The 20,773-nt window shown below is 40.8% G+C and overlaps 2 protein-coding genes across 2 annotated transcripts; both read left to right on the forward strand.

Moving 5' to 3' along the window:
* Positions 1 to 636: 636 nt before the first annotated feature.
* abhd13 (abhydrolase domain containing 13) lies at positions 637 to 5,812 on the forward strand. Its single transcript, XM_080037769.1, has 2 exons — positions 637 to 811; positions 2,062 to 5,812. The coding sequence occupies exon 2, from the start codon at positions 2,096 to 2,098 to the stop codon at positions 3,149 to 3,151; it is 1,056 nt and encodes a 351-aa protein (XP_079893895.1). The 5' UTR covers positions 637 to 811; positions 2,062 to 2,095; the 3' UTR covers positions 3,152 to 5,812.
* Positions 5,813 to 6,581: 769 nt separating this feature from the next.
* tnfsf13b (TNF superfamily member 13b) lies at positions 6,582 to 12,685 on the forward strand. The gene is made up of 6 exons (XM_080037488.1): positions 6,582 to 6,820; positions 6,915 to 7,029; positions 11,012 to 11,068; positions 11,361 to 11,485; positions 11,793 to 11,943; positions 12,095 to 12,685. Exons 1-6 carry the CDS (start codon positions 6,602 to 6,604, stop codon positions 12,205 to 12,207), a joined length of 780 nt encoding a protein of 259 aa, XP_079893614.1. The 5' UTR covers positions 6,582 to 6,601; the 3' UTR covers positions 12,208 to 12,685.
* The last annotated feature ends 8,088 nt before the right edge of the window (positions 12,686 to 20,773 follow it).

Here is a 20,773-nt window from a genome sequence, read left to right on the forward strand (position 1 = left end):
TCTACATACGTATCTATACAATCAGTAAATATATCCATATAATTATAATTTCCTTCTTACTTCACACCCTCATCCCTGTACCTTTTGAAAATCATTGCTTTGAACCTTTTTCAAAGGTTAACAATTTTGCACATATCCCCTCTACCATAAAACAGTACTTTAGGAATCCAAAAATTGACATAAAGGTATGATTAAGAAACCCCTTAGAAAATAACTTTCCACCACTTCCTTAAGACTTTTAGTATGTTATTTATTACATATTCATGAGTCAAAAACAGTTGGAATGGTTTCTGTTGCAATTTTTGAGAGGTCAGGTTATGCCTGGACTAGCTTCCCGACCTGTGAACAGTCAGGTAACCAGAAACTGTAGAACATGTTCTTAGTAGCTTGGAATTTAGGCCTATTGCAAGGAAAGGAGATTCTGTAAGAAAGGAAAACTCTAGAAAAAATAACATTGTTGATGGGGGAAATTTGAATTATCTGACGCTTTGGCCAGGAGATGGCACCAATGCAACACGAAGGACGCCTGCTGCTTCCATTAAACCTCAAAGAAAAAGACGATTTTTTTTCGCGGAACCTTTTTTCTTGCGCCGAGCCCAACACGGAACTCATGACGGCTACACCGGGTGAGATGCTAACCAGCTAGCATCGCCGGTTCGTGCTGACAGTTCCTCACCTTGCGTTGTCACCGGTTAACTTTAACTACAATTTGGTTAACCGCTGCCGAGCTGGATGACAGCGACTGTGCTGCCTTTGTGTCACTGCTTTGTAAAGATTGCATGCATCTGAGGCGCTTAAAGATGAAAGAAGGGTGAGTACTTGTCTACCTGAACGTTGCTAAATTAAAACGCTGCTAGCACTAGCAGCAATGGCAGCGAATAGCTTGATGGTAATCGTGGTTGTCACTGAGCTAAGTCAACTTGCAGCTCACTGATGTTAATTGATAAAGGGTTTGTTTAAGTGTTGTGGTCAGTAACTACTCTGGTATGTATGCTTGTTTTTATGGTCCGTAAATTGCTTGCCTTAGTAAAAGGCGCCGCAGGCGTTAGCTAACGTTAGCTGGCTAATGCTAACTGTCAGAATACTCCCTAACGTTAGTCGTGCTTCTCACCGGGATGAGCAGTAGCTGTCACCATCTCATCCCCCGTGGGTGGGGCCGATACATTTTTCGTTCTTGTAATATGTCTATTTACCAGCACCATTCATATTTATTGAACGTATTCACTTGAGCGGTGCTCGTTCCTGGTCCTACTGAACCATGACTTCCTACACCTGACTCTACCCTAAACACACATACGTTAAAAAATAAAAATAATTCAATTGTCTGAACAAACCTTACCCAACCTAACCAGGTGTCAAGCAAGGGTAAAGATTAAAAATATGCAGTGTTTGGCTCTGCAGGACCTTGAACGACCATGTCTTTAATATGCCTCTGACAGACAAGTATAAGGATATCGAGGACTTATTATTGCAAAGTATTACGTGGCGTTTTTATCCAAACACAGGATGGAAAGTTTGTTTATGAAATAGTTTTGAGTTGAATGAGCTGTTTTAGTTATTAGGGTGCCAATCAGTCCATTATTGATAGGGGTAAATATTTCACATTTTATTTTTGTTGGTTTTAAATAATGTATTTAAGTAGGCTACTGCTTCATTTATGCCCTCTTGTGCAGTTAGACTCCCACTCACCAATACGTGATTCCTCTATAGAGGAGATTTAATTGGACACATTGCATTTATTATTACTATATAACAAGTTGAGATTTAAGTAACTTGTATCAATAGAACTGGCTTTTTAAATACAGATTTTTATAATATAATTTGATTGTAAGATGAATCTCACTTTTGGCTTCGTTAACTTTTGATGGGTCATTCAATTTAAATGAAGCATGCGCTGCAGACAAATTGACTATGACTTAACATATTTTGTGTTATATTTACTGATGCTGGACAGATGCTCTTTACTAAAACCATTTTGCTAAACACGTTTCATGATCATTTATGTGTATATTCAATATCTTTCTGTCTTGTGCTCTTCTTGGCTTCTCTCTGTATCTGCAGAGTGTGTGTGGTGTGACTCAACTCTTGTGTAGCCATGGAGAAGCCCTGGAGGCTGTGGGGGGCGATGGAGCGTTGCACTCTGACTTTGGCCTCGTGGTCCTGGGGCGCTTGTCGAGTCTCCCTTCTGGCCCTCATCCTCACCTTCCACCTGTACGGAGGCTTTTTTCTACTAGCTCTTATCCTAGCGTCTGTGGCGGGCATCCTCTACAAATTTCAGGATGTTCTCCTCTACTTCCCTGACCAGCCCTCCTCCTCTCGCCTTTACGTTCCTATGCCAACAGGAATCCCACACGAGAATGTGTACATTCGCACAAAGGACGGTGTGAAGCTTAACCTCATCCTGCTTCGCTACACCGGAGGGGACACGCCTCCTGGAGTTACTGCTGTCAATCAAAGCAGCCCCACGTCCTCTGCTCCGCCTACCATCCTTTATTTCCATGGCAACGCAGGTAATATTGGTCACAGGGTGCCAAATGCCCTGCTGATGCTGGTAAACCTCAAAGCCAATGTGGTGCTGGTTGACTACCGTGGCTACGGAAAGAGTGAGGGTGAGCCCAGTGAGGATGGGCTGTATCTGGATGCTGAGGCCACACTGGACTACGTCATGACCCGCCCTGATCTGGATAAGACAAAAGTGGTTATATTTGGCCGCTCACTGGGTGGCGCTGTGGCTGTACGCTTGGCATCAGTCAACCCTCACCGTGTTGCAGCCATTGTTGTTGAAAATACCTTCCTGAGCATCCCCCACATGGCAACGACACTCTTCTCCTTCTTGCCCTTGCGCCTGCTGCCTTTGTGGTGCTATAGGAATCAGTTTCTGTCCTATCGGCAGGTGACACTGTGCCGCATGCCCTCACTGTTTGTGTCTGGTCTGTCCGACCAGCTCATACCACCAGTCATGATGAAACAACTGTATGAGCTGTCTCCCGCGCGGACTAGACGTCTGGCTATCTTCCCAGAGGGCACACACAACGACACGTGGCAGTGTCAGGGCTACTTCGCTGCTTTGGAGCAGTTCATGAAAGACCTGATGAAGAGCCATGCCCATGAGGAGAGTGCTCAGCCCTCATCTAGTGTCACCATTATCTAAACAGTCAGGTACAGACTGTTGACTAGAAATTATGGCCTGGAGGAAGTGTCAGCAAAATGAATTGGATGGACTTATTTGATTTTTGGAAAGAATGTACATTTATTATGCTTATATGTATGGGTTTTAATTTTATTTCACTCTTTTTACCTTTCTTTAAATGTCAATTACTGTATTTTTTAAAATTGATTTGAACATTTCAGTCTTCTAAGAGGGTGTAACGATGCCTTCATTGGTTATTTTTGTTGCAGCTACAGTACAAATGCATGCATTTAAGACCTTTTTTATGAATGAAGCCAGAGCATACCATGCCCACACTGCAAGACATGACACGTCCACAAAATAATTTGCTGTAATGGGTTTACTGAAATTAATTAAAATCACTAAAACAATTGCAAAATTGATATATACTTTGGTAATACATTGCACTTTCTTTGTTCAGAATTACCCACATTTTATTAGGCAAACATCTTCTGAGCAATGCTTTGAGAGGCTTAAGGGTGATGTTTTTCTCCCCCCCTTTTGGTAAAAAACATTAATATTATTTTAACTTGGCAGCAGCTTGGCGTGACATGATATTGTGTCTATCAATATTTTCACATACCCTTGAAAATGCTGTCTGGCACAGTAGCATAAACTTGAGCTATTGAATAATCTTATTCAGCCATAAAAGGTTTTGGCTGAGATAAAGTTTTCTGTAATTTAACGTTGACATGTTTGTCTTTTCTACCAATGAAAACACACGTTCTTATCTTATTTCCTGTCAAACTGCTCCTGTTTCTGTGCGATTGGGATAAGCAGAAATAAATTCTCCTTGTCACCGTGTCCTGTTCAAATTCAACTAGCCCACATATTTGCTCTTACTTGTAATGGGCTAAAGTTTCCACTGAACAATGGTAAGGAGCTCTGTGTATAGTTTGTTAATTAAGGATGATTCAGATGATTTCAAGTATGTCTTTGCGCATCACTATCATACATGTCCACATGTACACTAAAGGAGTTACTGCTGGCTGTGAAGAGATGCATTTCTAATGTAAATCCATGGTAAGAGATGGGGGACAAAAAGTCTGGTTTTTATGCAAAAAAAAATCCAAAGTCGAGCAGAAGCGAATATAAGACTGGGTAAGACTAATCAAGTGGGTGTTTCCCAAGGTAAAGTATATAAAGTACGAAATATTATCTATGTCACTGTTCCTTTGCTCTGATCAACACAGACTCACAGTGACAATTTCCAAGTGGGACATTTTGTGTAACAATTATCCAAGTAAAAAATATTGTTATTTAGAGCATTTACATTCACTAATGTAGAGATGCCCTTTTTTCTGTTATTGGAGTGGCCTCTGATAAGGGCTTTACATACAAACAGACATGTGAGTAGTGTGTTAAAATAATCTTTAAAAATCCAAAACCTACCTAACCGGAAATTAAAGTGTGAGCAATTTTAATCAAAAGCTGTAATTATTTGATTGCTACCATCAACGTCATAATTGCTAATTGGAGGATTCTTAGGCTATTTCACCTGTTTTGCATGTCATCCAGGGATTGGAGCAGAGCCTATGACACGTTTTCTGCTCTTGCTTTACAAATGCAGCATGCTGCACTGCAGTGGTATTAAAGCCATTTGAATACAGATCTCCTTAGCCATATGTTCATACTGTTTTTAAACAGTATGATAAACAACATTTAACAAACATTCAACAATACCAAATTGGTTTGTTTCAATGTGATGACAACTTGAAAAATATTGTCTAAAGGCTACTATGAATGTAAAGTGTGGTCTTAAATATGAACGTGCATTATAAGAAATCATGCATTGATAGTCTTTTCTCCCTTTTTTGTGTGACTTATTGCTGCCATTGGCACAGGGCAGTTTCTGGCATTTTCTTATATCAAATCCATAAGCTGATTTACATGCTTTCACTTGAATTCTTTTTATCCCATCATGTGTTTTTAGAGCTTTGTGCAATGAATTAAACTATGTTAATATACATTTATTTAGTTCCTCACGCCTCACACCTATGCTGTTAGTTTGCTTTTCGCCATCTCTTCATTATAGAAAATATCTAGGAACTTGACATCATTCTCTTAATTTACTGTTTTGGTGGCCGGCTGAAAGCAAAATTGATAAGTAGAATGTTGGGTTTTTTATTATACAGCCAGTTGTATTGTTATTGTCAAAAAAAGAAATGGAATATAACTGATTGTCTGTTCTTTTTCTTTTTTTATGAAAATCAATTCCAGGTATTGTGGGAATGCACTTTGGAACATTTATGTTCAAATGATTGTGAATATAGTCAAATGAAAACTGTTATAACGGTGTTGGCATAATTTGGAAAATGAAAACTGTTATAACGGTGTTGGCATAATTTGGAATTTGCATTTGCAAGCTAGCATGTCACGTTGGGTTTAGGCAAAGTTCTGTAATGAACCTGCACAGTGTTGACGTTATTTGTGTACATCTGCCATGACTCAAAACCGAAGAAACATTTATAGGATATATCTGAGCAGTCAGACATCTGAATGATTCATCTTTATCTTTAGTATGAAGCAATCAGTTTGAGGGATTTTCCATTCCAAACCAATATTTCTTTTCTATTTCAAAACAATGTTGACAACTTCTTTTGTAAGCACACATTTTCACTTTCTATCTTCTGTACTGTAACATGCAATAAATTGATTCGTTAAAATGTCTTGTTTAAATGTTTTTAAATCTTTCTATCTTTTGTTTTGTTTAACCAGTCTTCCAAGCTTCAGTAGTATTGGTTTGATTTTGGGTTGTTTAAGTTCAATCTTTGTTCTTCTTCTTTTTACTAAATAGGGTAACGTTTCTTTATTCTTTAAATGTATTTATGTTAACTAGCATCACTTCACTTTTTGATTCTGAGAAATCGCAGTTTGAATCATTTTACTTTCAAAGTTGAAGTAATTTTTGCACTTCCTTCTTTTTCATGTTAGCTTCTGTTGCAGTCAAATTAAAATGCACTGATGTCAATTACATCTATTTATCCTTCTAACACTGACATCTCCCACTATTTGCCTAGCAGACACTCACCTTAACTGCCCTTCCTGCGCTAACTCTGTACTGATCACATTATTTGATACAATGTGGACTGGCTCCCTGTTTGAAGGAGCGAGGTGAGAAAATGGAGAGAGACTTGCCTGGGTCGCTGGTCAGGCAGGAAACAGTGTGGTTAGCTGAGCGGAACAATAGAGGGGAAGCTGTATTAGTACTGTATTTGCACTGCGCAGCCCCTCAGACTAAACTGGAACCGGCTACTAAAGGATTGAAAGCGATAGTTAAGGAAATCCCTGGAGCTGTTTAGAACAAAAATTGAGGCAAGAAGAAGTTTGATGAGAGAAGCAAGCATCCATCATTCCTGTAGCTTGAATCCATCAGAAGAAAAGCAGCGTAGCTCAGGCGTAAGACAAGACATGCTGCTTGCATGAGATTGTATGATGGCAGTTTTGGCAGGTGTGATGCCTGGGATTGGACAAAGGTCAGCAGGTGAAGGGAGGCTGTCCTGGCCGGTTTTACTGCTGACACTAGCTACTGTCACCTCCTCCTCCCTTTCAGCTCTGTCCCTGTACCGACTGGTGGCTCTCAAAGCCGAGGTAGAGGAACTCAAATCAGAGGTCTATCGCAGGAGACAAGAGGCCAGGCATGGAGGCCAGGTAATATTAGGCATTAAGGGCATGACAACATACACCCCCTAAGCATATTCAGCATGTGTTGTTTTCTTGAAGACTTTATTGTGTGTCTGTTCAGAGCGAGAATATCAGTAGCCGTAGAAGCAGCCAAGAGCCCGTTCACCAACCGGGATCTCAACAAGCTTTCTACCTGGAAAGGAAAAGAAGATTGGTCTCTGGAGTGGAGGCACCAGGTAAGAAACAGTATTCTGCACCTAGGCCTTAAGGTTCACTGTTAAAGGAATGGTTCAGTGTTTTTTAAGTGGGGTTATATGAGGTAAGTATGCATAGTTAGTCTTTTGGTCTTTTAACGTTATGGAGATGGCGGTGAGCGCAGTCATTTTAAGGAGTTTGGGGGAGATGTCGCTGTAGCAGAAATCAAACTTGTACTGTTGCAGAAGTTTTTTTCACCATGCTTACCTAAAGAATAAATATCTGTTCAATTGTACACTAAAGTTAGTATTTTGACTGGTGATTTGTGGACTGATATGCTGTACCGCAAAGGCACGAGGTGGCGTTGTAATACAGGGACGTAGCCTACTACCAGGGCCGCCGCTCCCTATACGCAGAGTACGCAGACTGCGTAGGGCACGAAGTTCCTGGGGCGGGCACCCAAAAAAAAAAAAAAATTATTATAATTTTTTTTTTTTTTTTTTTTTTTAATTAAAAAGGAAAAAGAGATGGTCCGGGGGCCCCCCAAAATATATATTTTTTTTAAAGTTCATGATAATCATTACATTACAAAAAATATATAAATTAGTTATGAACAGGCCCATCGTTGTTTTTTCTTAATTGTGTAACCTATCCAGGGGTGGATTACTGCACAGGCACACCGGGCACAGGCCCAGGGGCCCAAGGACTCAAGGGGGCCCTTAGCCAGAGATACTGATAGTAACTTTTCATGTTGCATAGTCAAAGAGCTCAGTCACTGATGTCAATAACAGGGTCCAAAAAGGAATAGCCTAAATATAAATACTCATTAAAATGTAACAAGATAGAAATCATCATGGGCCCCTCAACTAGTAGGGGAGAAATACAAAAGCAAGTTAAAAACAACAGCATTAGTAGCTCTGTCTAAGGGGGTTGAAGGCCCCCTCACACATACACAAATAAACTTTGTATGTGTGAATTCTAAATTGTTCATATCCACCCTTTATCTGTTGAAATGGGCCCCTCCATCATAGAACATGGGTCTGCAGACCAATCTACTGTTTTTACAGTTGCAGAGTAAAGAGTGCTACCTGTTTAAGAAAAATCTGAAAAATAATGTTCCTTCTGCATCTCAGGATTTGATATCTCTCTAGTCTCTAAAATTCCACCCACCCCCCAACAAGGTACAGGGTCCCTCCAACAATACCCCAAAATCCTGTGGGAAACACTGACTTCCTTAATATGTTTTTGCCATTAATTGTATGTATCCGTGTAGAAAATTCAGTGTACCTGACTGGATAGGGACAAGTGGGGGGCCCTTTAAGAGTGTAAGCCCAGGGGCCCATTATCTCATAATCAGTCTATGATCCTATCACTCAATTCCTTTGCAAAGGCAGTTTTTTCACAAGTTAAGCTGTTATTTCTGTTAGTAAATGCTGGCAAATGTGCCAAAAAGCAGTCGCAGAGATCTTGCAAAGGCAAAAAAATTTCGCTCGCGCCCGTGTTTTTTTTTGGGGGGGGGGGGGCATCACTGACAATTTCTGCTTAGGGCACCCAAAAGTGTAGCAGCGGCCCTGCCTACTACGCTTGAAAAAATTTTTTTTTTTAAATGTCAAGCTGTCTGCCAGTGCAGTGTAACGTATCAGTCACAGATCAGCAGTGAACAAATCCTACATTTAGCATACAATTGAATGGACATTTAGATTTTACGTAAGCATTTACAGGTGAAACTCGAAAAATTAGAATATCGTGCAAAAGTTAATTTATTTCAGTAATTCAACCTAAATGGTGAAACTAATATATTATATAGACTCATTACATTCAAAGTGAGATATTTCAAGCCTTTATTTGTTATACTTGTGATTATTATGGCTTAGCCTACAGCTTATAAATTCGAAATTCAAAATCTCAGAAAATTAGAATATTACATAAAATCAATAAAAAAAGGATTTTAAATACAGAAATGTCGGCCCTCTAGAAAGTATAATCATGCATATGTACTAAGTACTTGGTTTGGGCCCCTTTTGCACAAATTATTGCCTAAATGCGGCGTGGCATGGATGCTATCAGTCTGTGACACTGCTGAGGTGTTATGGAAGCCCAGGTTGCTTTGATAGTGGCCTTCAGCTTGTCTGTATTGTTGGGTCTGGTGTGTATCATCTTCCTCTTGACAATAGTCCGTAGTTTCTCTATTGGGTTCAGGTCAGGAGAGTTGTCTGGCCAATCAACACAGTAATACCATGGTCAGTCAACCAGTTACTTGTGGTTTTGGCACTGTGGACAGGTGTCAAGTCTTGCTGGAAAAAGTAATTCAGCATCTCCATAAAGCTTGTCAACAGACAGGAGCATTAAGTGCTCTAAAATCTCCTGGTAGACAGCTGTGGTGACTTTGGACTTGATAACACAGTGGACCAACACCATCAGATGACATGGTGCCTCAGATCATCACTGACTGTTGAAACTTGACAGTGGTCTTCAAGCCCCTTGGATTTTGTGCCCCTCCACTCTTCCTCTAGACTCTGGGACCTTGATTTCCAAATGAAACACAACATTTAATTTGGATCAGTGATGATTTGAGGTATCATGTCATCTGCTGCTGTTAGTCCACTGTGTTATCAAGTCCAAAGTCACCACAGCCATCTACCAGAAGATTTTAGAGCACTTCATGCTTCTGTCTGTTGACAAGCTTTATGGAGATGACAATTTCCATTTCCAGCTAGACTTGGCACCTGCCCACAGTACCATAAGCCACTGGTAACTGGTTGACTGACCATGGTATTACTGTGCATGAATGGCCAGACAACTCTTCTGACCTAAACTCCATAGAGAAACTATGGACTATTGTCAAGAGGAAGATGATACACACCAGACCCAACAATACAGATGAGCTGAAGGCCATCAAAGCAACCTGGGCTTCCATAACACCTCAGCAGTGCCACAGGCTGATAGCATCCATGCCACGCCGCATTTAGGCAATAATTCATGCAAAAGGGGCCCAAACCAAGTACTTAGTACATATGTATGATTATACTCTCTAGAGGGCTGACATTTCTGTATTTAAAACCCTTTTTTTTATTGATTTTATGTAATATTCTAATTTTCTGAGATTTTGAATTTGGGTTTTTTATAAACTGTAAGCCATAATAATCACAATTATAAAAGTTAAAGGCTTCACATATCTCACTTTGCATGTAATGAGTCTGTATAAGATATTATTTTCACCTATAAAGTTGAATTACTGAAATAAATGAACTTTTGCACGATATTCAAATTTTTCGAGTTTCACCTGTATATATGTGCGAAAAAGCATTGTTCGGGTCGCCCCTTCTGCACCAGTACAATGCTTAATTTTGCTACAGCGACATCTCCCCCAAACTTTCTAAACTGACAAAGTCACTGCCATCTCCATAAGGTCTAACTGCATAAGTAGCGCATACAACCCCACTTCAAAAATACTGAACTACACCTTTAAAGTAAATAATGTAGTTTGCTTGCAGTGCAGACCGATGGTGGTAAAGAATGTCAATCCATTCCTTTATTGTTATATTTTTTTATTCTGTTTTCAAATCAAATCAAGTCAAGTTAATATTTATATCTCCAGATGACAAAAAGTCTTGTACAGTCTTTAAAACGCTTATTATCCTTAGACGCTTGAATCAGGAAATTAAAAACTCTAGTATACCATTGTCCTCTCTGAATCAGATTAACAGCGAAGTGTGAATGACTCATCAGTTTTGGTGGTAAACACAGTTAGATTAAGACGTCCGGTGCAATGAGAAAATGGCACCATCTATTCATCTATTATTGCTAACTGTGAACTATTGGTATGAATGTTCTTCTCATCAGTTCAAGCCATTTGAAAATCCCTAGGAAAGTAATATTTATATTTGTGGTGTGTGCTGCAGCCAAGTACAGAAAATGATCATGGAATTTCTCCTAAAAAGGAAAAAAAAGCAGTGTGCAGATAGTAAGGACACTGCTGCTCAGTTATAATCATGACTTAATTTCTCTCATTTTCTGTCACAGTTGCCAACCCTTGCCTGCAGTTGTTGGCAAACAATAGCAGGAGAACCTTCAGGAGAGGTACAGTATGTCAGGTCAGGGCTGAGATAGATGCATTGTCATGATTATCATTTGCATATGATGTTGTTTATATTGTAAGTGTTGGCTTAGACTTTGCAATTTCAAACTAAATGTACCCATTATTACACACTCACGATATATTTGACAATAAAATGTGTAGAATCAGATACAGAAATCCCTAGCAGCGACTCACTCGAGTAGATTATTCAAGACAATTTGAATATTGGGGATATATTTTTAAGCTTCAGGTGTTTTGACATGCTTTCTAATATATTCTTATTCATTGAATCAGAATATAAGTCGGACCCGTACACAGGTATCCCTTGGCAGGCTGGGCTGAGGAGAGGATCTGCCCTGGAGGTAGAAAGTGACAGCATGCTAGTCAGAGTGGAGGGCTTCTACTTTGTGTACAGTCAGGTGGGTTCGTTATGTTGTCACTTCATCGTTTTTCCACAGGGGGGTGCTGCTCTTCTATGGGTGCCAATCACCAGATGTTACATAGCATTGGGGACATGTCTACATACATATATTGCAGGGTAAAAAGGGTGTTGCTCGAGCTTAAGACGTGCTTGCTGGTTAACAGACCTTGAAGAAAGGTCAAATGATGCACACATGATAGATTAAGTAGCATAGCTAGGCCACAAACATGACTGTTTACACATGTTAAATCCCAAGCCTGTGCCATACCTCATAGATTTACCTCCGGTATTTCCGATGTGTTAAGGTCTACTATGTGGACAGAACCTTTGCAATGGGGCATGTGGTGATCCGGAGAAAGAGGGATGTGGTGGGTGACGAGCCTCAGTGTGTGATCCTGTTCCGCTGCATCCAGAGCATGAACCCGGTCTACCCTTACAACACCTGCTACACGGGAGGTGAGCCTGTTATTGTTTATGTCAAGCCATGTTCGCCCTTATTACAACAGCTGTTTTCATGACAGCAAGTCAGCCAGTGTGTTCTTCAAGCGTGTGTGTGTGTGTTTGTGATGGTGGCGTAAGGTCTGAAGTGCACGTTTGCATCCCTTAGGTATTGTGAAGCTAGAGGTCGGTGACCACTTGGAGCTGCTGATCCCTCGTTCCACAGCCAACGTGTCCCTGGACGGGGACTCCACCTTCCTGGGTGCAGTCAAACTGGCCTAAAGTATGTCACCTCACTCTGGACCCGAGGGACGTGGTGTGAAACAAACACACTGCACCACAAGGCACAGTTCTGGTGACTCCATCTGAGTTTGGGTGTTGGTTGTGTGGGTTGAGAAGAATAAACAAAGCAGACAATTCTGTACTGGGCTGAATGCTAGACTGTGTGGCTCCTAACGTGTGCAGCCTGATGGGGGACATAGTCTTTACTCTTAAGGATACTCGCATCCCGTATAGATACAGCTCTATTATGCTCACATCAAGACAGAGTGTTGACAAACTGTCAGAATCAAGTCCTTTATCTTCAGATAATCACACACACACACGACAGGGTGGGCCTTGTGAGACTTGATTTGTCTGACTTAGTAAGAGACGTGTTACTTTCATTCTTACATTGTTTTGATTAATAGTTTTCCTGCATTACTTACTGTGCCACTGAAATAGTTCTTGGCATATGCTTTTTTTATTTTAGATGTGTATATATAAACAAGAGTAGTCTGATTTATAATCTGAATGCCATGGTTTGATTTATGTTTACCATTGTATATGACTAACTGGTTGAACATACAGATGCAATAAAGTGACACTTCTTGCATAGAGATGACATCATCTTGGATCTGCGTGAAGGTTGTTGTTCCCTTGTTGGCCACAAGAAGGAAATGCTTCAGTGTGGCAGAACATCCAGCCAGGCAGCACAGAGAACATGGCGCTAAGGTTGAGCAGGAACAGTGGAAATCAGGCAAAAGTGTCTATTTTTAGATTGAGTTGTCTCACCTCCAAATGGGCTGCTGCTCAGTAAAATTGCCCTGAAGGAAATGTTGAAATATCCTCAATGACATTTCTTCATATTGAAGGGTTTCTATGTGCGTGACAATATTTTTAATCCTTACATTGTTTTCTTATGTTTATTTTTAAGGATCTTTTTAAGGATTTTTCTCCCCCTATCCTATATTTTTCTGTTTTTCGGAAAAAAAATATTAAAGTCTCAAAAAACAAAACGGTAATTATATGGTGTTTAGATTTAGGACATAAAATCTGCTCGTTCTTTGATAATGCTGCTAGTTTGCTTTGAGCAGAAAGAAAATTCCAACTACAATTAATATTCAGATAAAAAATTATTAGTCAAGAAGAACTTGTTATTTTGTTTTAATTCCAGGCGTAAACTACATTAAAGTATCCTTTCTAAAAAATGACTTCTAACTTGAAGATAGTAACGTTTGGGGTTCTGCTCTTTACGTGCCACACTCTATCCCGTCTGTTTCTCCTGTCTCACACACACACACACACACACACACACACACACACACACACACACACACACACACACACACACACACACAGGCCTTCTGTCGGTTGGGGAAAAGAGTAAGACAAAGCCCAGTGGGTGGTCACTAGGCATTTTGCCCTTGGAGTCATGGCTCCATTTGACGGGAGGAGAGACGGAAAGAAGGAGAGGGAGGAAGAAAGTCTAAAATAGAAGCCTGAAAAAGAAAGATTTCAAGTGGATTTAATGGATGCCACTACGGCCATTAATGGAGGGGCGGGCGGAAGAGAAGAGTGCTGCTGAGAAGCTAACGCATGTAGAGAGAGCGGGCTGGGCCCAGGGTACTACCATCCAAGCAAGTCAGAAAAGCTCTTTGATCATCTGGCAAACAAAGCAGGCAGCTGTACAAACACCGATCAAGAAAAAGAAAGGGGGTGGGTACGAGAAGAGGGGAGCACAGACCTCTCCTATAAATGTGTCAAAATGATGCCGGCCCCCCTTCCCTCTGGGACCGAAATGTCTTTGTGTGGTGCCATGGTGACGGCTGGTGTGTTGGCGGAAGCTGATGTCATTGTGGGCTTGGCTCTCAAAAGAGAAACCAGCATCTGACCGGAGAATCAGGAAATGAGACTTGCTGTGTACACATGCTGGCACTGTGTGTGTAGTTCACACACATGTTGTGAGTGCACACATCATTTTATTAAAAGCAGACAGACATATATATATGGTCCTTTTGACTGTGTGTAGATATACACACAGTCAAAAGGGACGAGGTCATGATGTTTACAGTGATTAATTTTAGTTTTTTGCGTAAATAATAGTTTGAACACCATCCTGTCGTAAAAGATGGCAAGACACTGCATACATCTTCTCCACTTGTTTAAAAAATAATAATTTAGGCTCAGTCTTTTGTGCAAAATCAATGTACCATGGGAGGAGAGGAGGATATCATCATATTCAATTGAAAATACTTAGGCCTAAGTACATTTTTGTAGATCACAGAATATTTTGCATGCTTGATAAGAAAGGTGAATTCAGTGGAATTATCAGTCTGAGTCCCTTTATATGTGTCTCCTTCGTTCTCCTGTTTTTTAGGCTGCATCACTTGTGTGAACGTGGACCTAGGGCGTCTTTGTTTCCCTCTTTTATCTTTCATTTCCTCCTTTCTCCCTCTCTCCCTTTAAGACAGGTCTAACTGATGACAGGGGCTAAAGGTGATCTCCAAGTCCTGATTATAAGACCAAGCCTGCTCTGTTTCAGCAGCAAACCGCCACAAACAAACACACTGCAACTTCTGCAAGGAGGCATACACTTGCATATTGACACACACCCTCATTGCCTCCTCTAAATACTGACAAAGTGTACAGCACTGTCATCTTCTCCCTGTGCTACAGTGTGCTGCATGGTAGTTCCACGTGCCTACTCCTCTCGTATTTGGGGATTACTTTTATCTGCTGCAGTCAGCCCAAAGTAATCAGGCTGATCCACAGCCCTCCAGCTGAACTGGCAGCAGCATTGCACGGATTTCTCATTTAAGTGAGGATTTGGTTCATCAACAAACTGGATTTCACCACCCGTTCCTCTAAAGTCTAAACACCATGTTCTGTGCTTGTCGTGCTGTAGGTTTTAAACCGATTCAGTGTGAGAAGACACTGATTGTATTTGATCTGAACAAAGAAAAGAAAATGTGACCGACCTAGCAGAATGAGAGGTTTATTTGTTTTTAACTGCATCTAATGTTGGATTTGGTGGTAACACTTTACAATAAGGGTCAATAAGTGAGTAGTTACTGGGGAAGGAATGAGGAACGAATGGTTAGTTAATGAGTATAGGTACTGGGAGAATGTGATTCAAGCACTATTGATTATTTACTGTAAACCGACCAGGAGTTACTGTATTAATGAATCATTAGATAATGATGAAACTGATTCAAGCTTGTTTAGTTACTGGTAAACAAACTGGGGGATACTGTATTAATGAATCATTAGGTAGTGGAAAGTTACCTAATGTTGTAGTATAAATGGGAAGTTAATGAGTAGGTACTGATTCACTAATGGTACATTACTGGTAAAGTAAGTATTATTTAATGAGTATGATGCATTACTTGAAGGTACACAAACTGCTTCAGTCAAGTAAGCATTCGTTAATAATGATAATGCATTACTTGTTGTAGCAGCTTTCCATTAAGCCACTATGCTGCATGTCGGTTGGTGTTCCTGACGCGTGCCTTTAGCCTCTAGTTAACAGCTTAAAACGTTCAAAATGTCCACTCGTTCCTCTAGAGTTTGTAATGCATAGTTTATTAACAAATACGAACTTAAAGTAGGACTTTAACATACAACTTGATGACTGTTTGACCTGCGTGAGCTCCATAGACATGGTCGAAAACTGTTTGCCTTCCGGCATGCAAGCACACCTGGCGTCCCTGCCACGCCTGATTAGTAGGCTTACATCCGGTTACAGTGTTGCCACCAGGCGGTCAAATCATGAATAACAGGACAATACAATTAAACAAAGAAAAGGGTCAATGGCTCTTACACTTGTAATGGAAAGTTTTTTTTTTTTTTTTTTTTTTAGATATTTTGTTGGCATTTTTATGCTTTATCGATAGTGTAGAGACGGAGTTGAAATGGGGCAGAGAGGGGAGTGACATGCAGAGAACGACCACGTGCTGGAATCGAACCCGCGGGTCCGCTGCTGGCCGAGGCCCATGGGGGGGACGCCCTGCCAAATGAGCTAAGGGCGCCCCTTGTAATGGAAAGTTAATGAGTAGGTACTGAGAGACTTATGTTCAAGCACTAATGATAATTGGTAAACAGACTGGGAGATACTGTTTTAATGAAGCATTAGGTAATGGTTAGGTAATTATGAGTTAATAAGATAGTTTCTTCCCCCTTAGATTTCACAATTAGTTAATAAAATGTCAGGCCAGACACGGGATGATCATATTATTTTTATAATGATATAACCAACATACGTATACATTCACATCCAAGGTATATTCTGTAGCACTTAATGCTGAAGGTCTATCCGCTGCTGCAGGGTACGCCTTAAATTTGCCATCCTTGGTTTCATTCACTGTTTAAAGCTGGCTTGGGTCCCACACTGGATCGATCGTTAATGAGATGTTACTCATTGGCTGATTATTACTTACCGTTAATGAAGCAGTTTGTGTACACCTTCAAATTAAGTAATGCATCATACTCATTAACGAATGCTAACTTGACCATTAATGTACCGTTAGTGAATCAGTACCTACTCATTAACCTACTTTTACCAAATGATTCAGTAATACAGAATCTCAGTCTGTTTAACAGTAACTAAACAGTGCTTGAATCAGTTTCTCATTACCTACTCATTAACCTATAATTACCTAATGCTTCATTAATACATTAACTCCTTGTCTGTTTACAATAACTAATCAATAGTGCTTGAATCACATTCTCTCTGTACCTACTCATTAACTTACCTTTCGTTCCTCATGTGTTATTCAGTAACTACTCACTTTTTGTGACCCTTCTTGTAGAGTGTTACCGATTTGGTTTAGTGTTTTATTTTTTCTCCCTGACTTCATAGGAACTGCTGGAATATAAGCTGATCTATAATTCATGACGTTCTGCCTCTGCCTGAGAATCAAAACCACACCGAAATGCAGGCTCACATTCTGCATGTGAGCACGAAAAGTAAGAGCAGAAGTTTTCTACATCTTAAGCTCATCTTAATAGATATTGGGGCTTTTGTTTCTGAAGGATTTTAGTTTGCCCTAACTCTGCCACCTCAATATCTTGTCTGCTATATTGGAAACATGCACACACTGTATTTGCAAAAGCAGCTGTACTTGAACACTTATGATTATAAGAATACAATCCTCCCAGATGCAATTTTAGGCATTTAATATGCATTGTTATTTTTTATTTTTTATTAATGTTAACTCACATAGTACATGTTGTTTTTACATTCCAATATTATTAGAGGAAATTAGGAACATCTGGTTTTACACTACTCAGGCTAAATGCTACTGTTAACTATGTATAACATGTATGGAGGTCTGTATCTAAGCATGTTAGAATGCTACTATTTACTTATTAGCATTGAACACAAAGTACAGTGGATGATGGGAATATCATTAGTTTTGAAGGTATTTGGTGGTAAACTCAAGTGTTGGACACATTGAAATGTAGACCTGATAATGGTGCTCTGTGGACAATCAATTTCTACAAGATGTCATGGAAGTCCAGCCAGAGTAATATTTGTCGGACTGGACCAAAGCGACGGCTTCAGAGAAATTTACAAATCACAGATATGATCTATGATATAAACCTATGACACTATAAATCTGTCTATGTGCCGCTGTGTGCACAAGCCATTTTTTTTCATGCTGCTGAGGAACAGCGGGGAAGGGCACGGACATAGGAGCATAAACATAGAGATGTGGGGTGAAGGAAACGGTTAATCAAAGGATGAAGGGGGGTAATAAGCTGAGTCTCGCTTTGCACATCTGTTCTGCTATGCTGTTTTGTCCTCCTCTTCTCACTACCTGGTTTTATTTTCAGACACACAATACGGGCACAACAGACTTCCGTGTGCACGGAGCACTGTGCCACACTGCCACTCATTCCCACCAGCTGTTTACGGGCTTGTGAATGTAGTTGTAATTAGAGATTTAAACTCCTGTCTCACCCACTTTCTGTTTTTCTCTCTCACCAACAAACACGCTTGCTCGCTCACTCACTCTCTCCGTCCCTCCTCTCTCTGTCACTGACTCAGGCTCCCTTTCTCTTTCAACTACTCCCCCCTTCATTCACCCAAACTGGCACACTCCCCTCTTTCTCTGTCTCTCTGATGGGATGTCAGTGGAGGATTTTAGCCTGTGGGTATAGATGTAGAGAGAGCTGGGAGTTTATTTCTTTCCCTCTCTTTCTCTCTCTCTCTCTCTCTCTCTGAGCGTTTCATATCTTTGCAGCTGAGACCAGATTGTCTCTGGATGTTGTTTCCTTCATCAAGAAGCATCAAGAACTACGGGGGAATTGTTACAGTGAGGTACGGTACCACTTGTCTCCTGTTTGTCTGTGAGTGATGTTTAACTGTGTGTGAATGTATGTGTGTGTCTCTGTGTCTCACACAAGGCCCAATTGCACAATGTTTTGCCATTGGCCATTTGTTATTGCTTTATTCTTTGCATTAATGTGTTTCCATAACAAACATCTCACAAAGAGAGTGGCATCCCTGCGGTCTGCACTCATGCAGCTTTATATATTTAACAAGGGAAAGACTGATTTGGCTTCTTGAATGGCCATCCTTGTAAAATGGCCTTTGTTTCCTCCACTTTTTTCCATCTTGCATGCTGTTGATTGCCCTGAAATGTTGCATGTGTACCGGCTGGCAGCGCAGAAGGAGAGCAGGTTTGTTGGCTTGTTCAGCACACAAGCACACAGACTCACACACAAACACACACTCCTCCTTTGAGGTACTGGATGTCTGTGTGTGTGTGTGTGTGTGTGTGTGTGTGTGTGTGTGTGCGTGCGTGCGTGCGTGCGTGCGTGCGTGCGTGTGTGTGTGTTTTTGAGATAGAGTGAGAGAAAGAAAAAAACAAAAGAAAGTTGGTTGTTATGGGCAGAAAAGAGTAGTGAGGAGGCAGTCTGAGTAGAACAGATCTCAATGTGGTCTGACAAAATGGAGCTGAGTTACAGCCACAAACATAACTCTGCCTGTGTCCCCCCACAAAACTCTGTTGCTTTTGTTTCACAGGAGCTCACAGATGGCTCATTCAAACAGCTGAGGTTCTACACACCCCAGTGTGTGTGTGTGTGTGTGTGTGTGTGTGTGTGTGTGTGTGTGTGTGTGTGTGTGTGTGTGTGTGCGTGTGTGTGTGTGCATGTGTATGTGTGACTGCATGCATGTGGATTGAACTTGTTGATGTCAAACCTTGGGAATGATATGATAACTGTTAAACACAGTGTCAAAAATCAATGATGAAAAATCCCCATTTCAGCAAGATGTTTGTGTGTGTGTGTTTGTGGGTTTTCTACACCCATCTGTCCCTTCGCGCAGCCAGACTGTAGGCCTTTGTGTCTGCCAGTGTTGCATGGAGGTATCACTCTCTCTTTAAACTGAAATGATTATCTCAACCACACGGTTCCATAATTCCATTTTCCAGCAGCTGCCTTGAGGCATGTCTTTTTCTTCTTCTTTGGAATATGGCAAAAGCATGCTGCGTGGATCTGTGGGTGTAGGATATCTGAAAGCTAGTAGTCTGTCGGTCTGTATCAGGTCGCAGCCCAGTCCCCTGTGCTGTGGTCAGCTGTTGAGACACATAGCCTCAAGACTAGTCACCACCATCGCTGATTATTATTGGTTGATTTATGAACAAGAAGGGATGGTGACAAAGAGCAGGAGAAGGGTGGGGAGAATAGGTTGGCTGTTCAAGGAATTGTCTCCACATGAAAGCTTTTTGATGGATCTGCTGCTGTCAAGAGCTCAAGAGGTGTTCAAGAAATGTACAGACCCCCCAACTATAAGACTCATGTAAAGCAGCCCACTGGCAGTGTTAGGATGCAGAGGCCCTGTGGTTTTGGCAAGCGTTAAATGACACTTTTTATTCATGATTAAGGAGGGGGAATACTCATTTGCAGGTGTCTCTGAGGATATGTGATGTGGTTCTGAAAGTCACAACTGCATAAAATTCAGAGAGGTAAAACTAGTAAAGTCAGCCACCATCTGTAGGTGGAATACGTCTCTCTGCTGTCTGATCAGTCAAGTCAAACTGACGGAGAATTCCTGTTTGCTAACGCCTGTAACCAGGGGCCTCCTAACGGACAAAAGCCGTCTACATTTTTGATGTCTAACCCTTGCTCTGTCCACAAGCTGATCTATTCTTAGATGGGAAGGGCTGGTTACCCCGCTTACTAGATTTCCTTTGCACCCACCACAATTCCTCTCAGGAAAGCATATGTATGCACTGTGCATGCATTTCATATGCCTGACGTCAGAAGGCTGACAGCTGACTGGGCAGACAGAAGTGGGGGTGGGATGGGATTAACGGGGTTACCATTCATCTGGAAGCCATAGATTTCTTTAAACCCCAAATCTGATCAGTGCAAATTGTAATACACACCAATATGTGCTATTTATAATTATTGGGCTTAAGATGGAATGAAATGTCTAATATCTGTAATGTGCAATGTGTCTAAGACTGCATTGTTTTAAATGTTGAGTGATCCCATACTGCATGTTGTTTTTCATTAAGGATTGTATGTTCTGTAACGTCAATAAGGGCCTAAATGTTCTTTAGCCAATTTAACAATG

This window comes from Ammodytes marinus, assembly GCF_949987685.1.
Source record: "Ammodytes marinus genome assembly, chromosome: 12".
Lineage (NCBI taxonomy): Eukaryota > Metazoa > Chordata > Actinopteri > Uranoscopiformes > Ammodytidae > Ammodytes > Ammodytes marinus.

What these genes read in the sequence shown, in the direction of transcription:
- abhd13 (XM_080037769.1), top strand. Translation starts at nt 2,096, where the DNA reads ATGGAGAAGCCCTGGAGGCTGTGGGGGGCGATGGAGCGTTGCACTCTG.
- tnfsf13b (XM_080037488.1), top strand. Translation starts at nt 6,602, where the DNA reads ATGATGGCAGTTTTGGCAGGTGTGATGCCTGGGATTGGACAAAGGTCA. An exon ending in AGGCCAGGCATGGAGGCCAG is followed by an intron (nt 6,821 to 6,914) that starts GTAATATTAGGC and finishes GTGTCTGTTCAG; the next exon opens with AGCGAGAATATCAGTAGCCG. An exon ending in CTCTGGAGTGGAGGCACCAG is followed by an intron (nt 7,030 to 11,011) that starts GTAAGAAACAGT and finishes TTTCTGTCACAG; the next exon opens with TTGCCAACCCTTGCCTGCAG.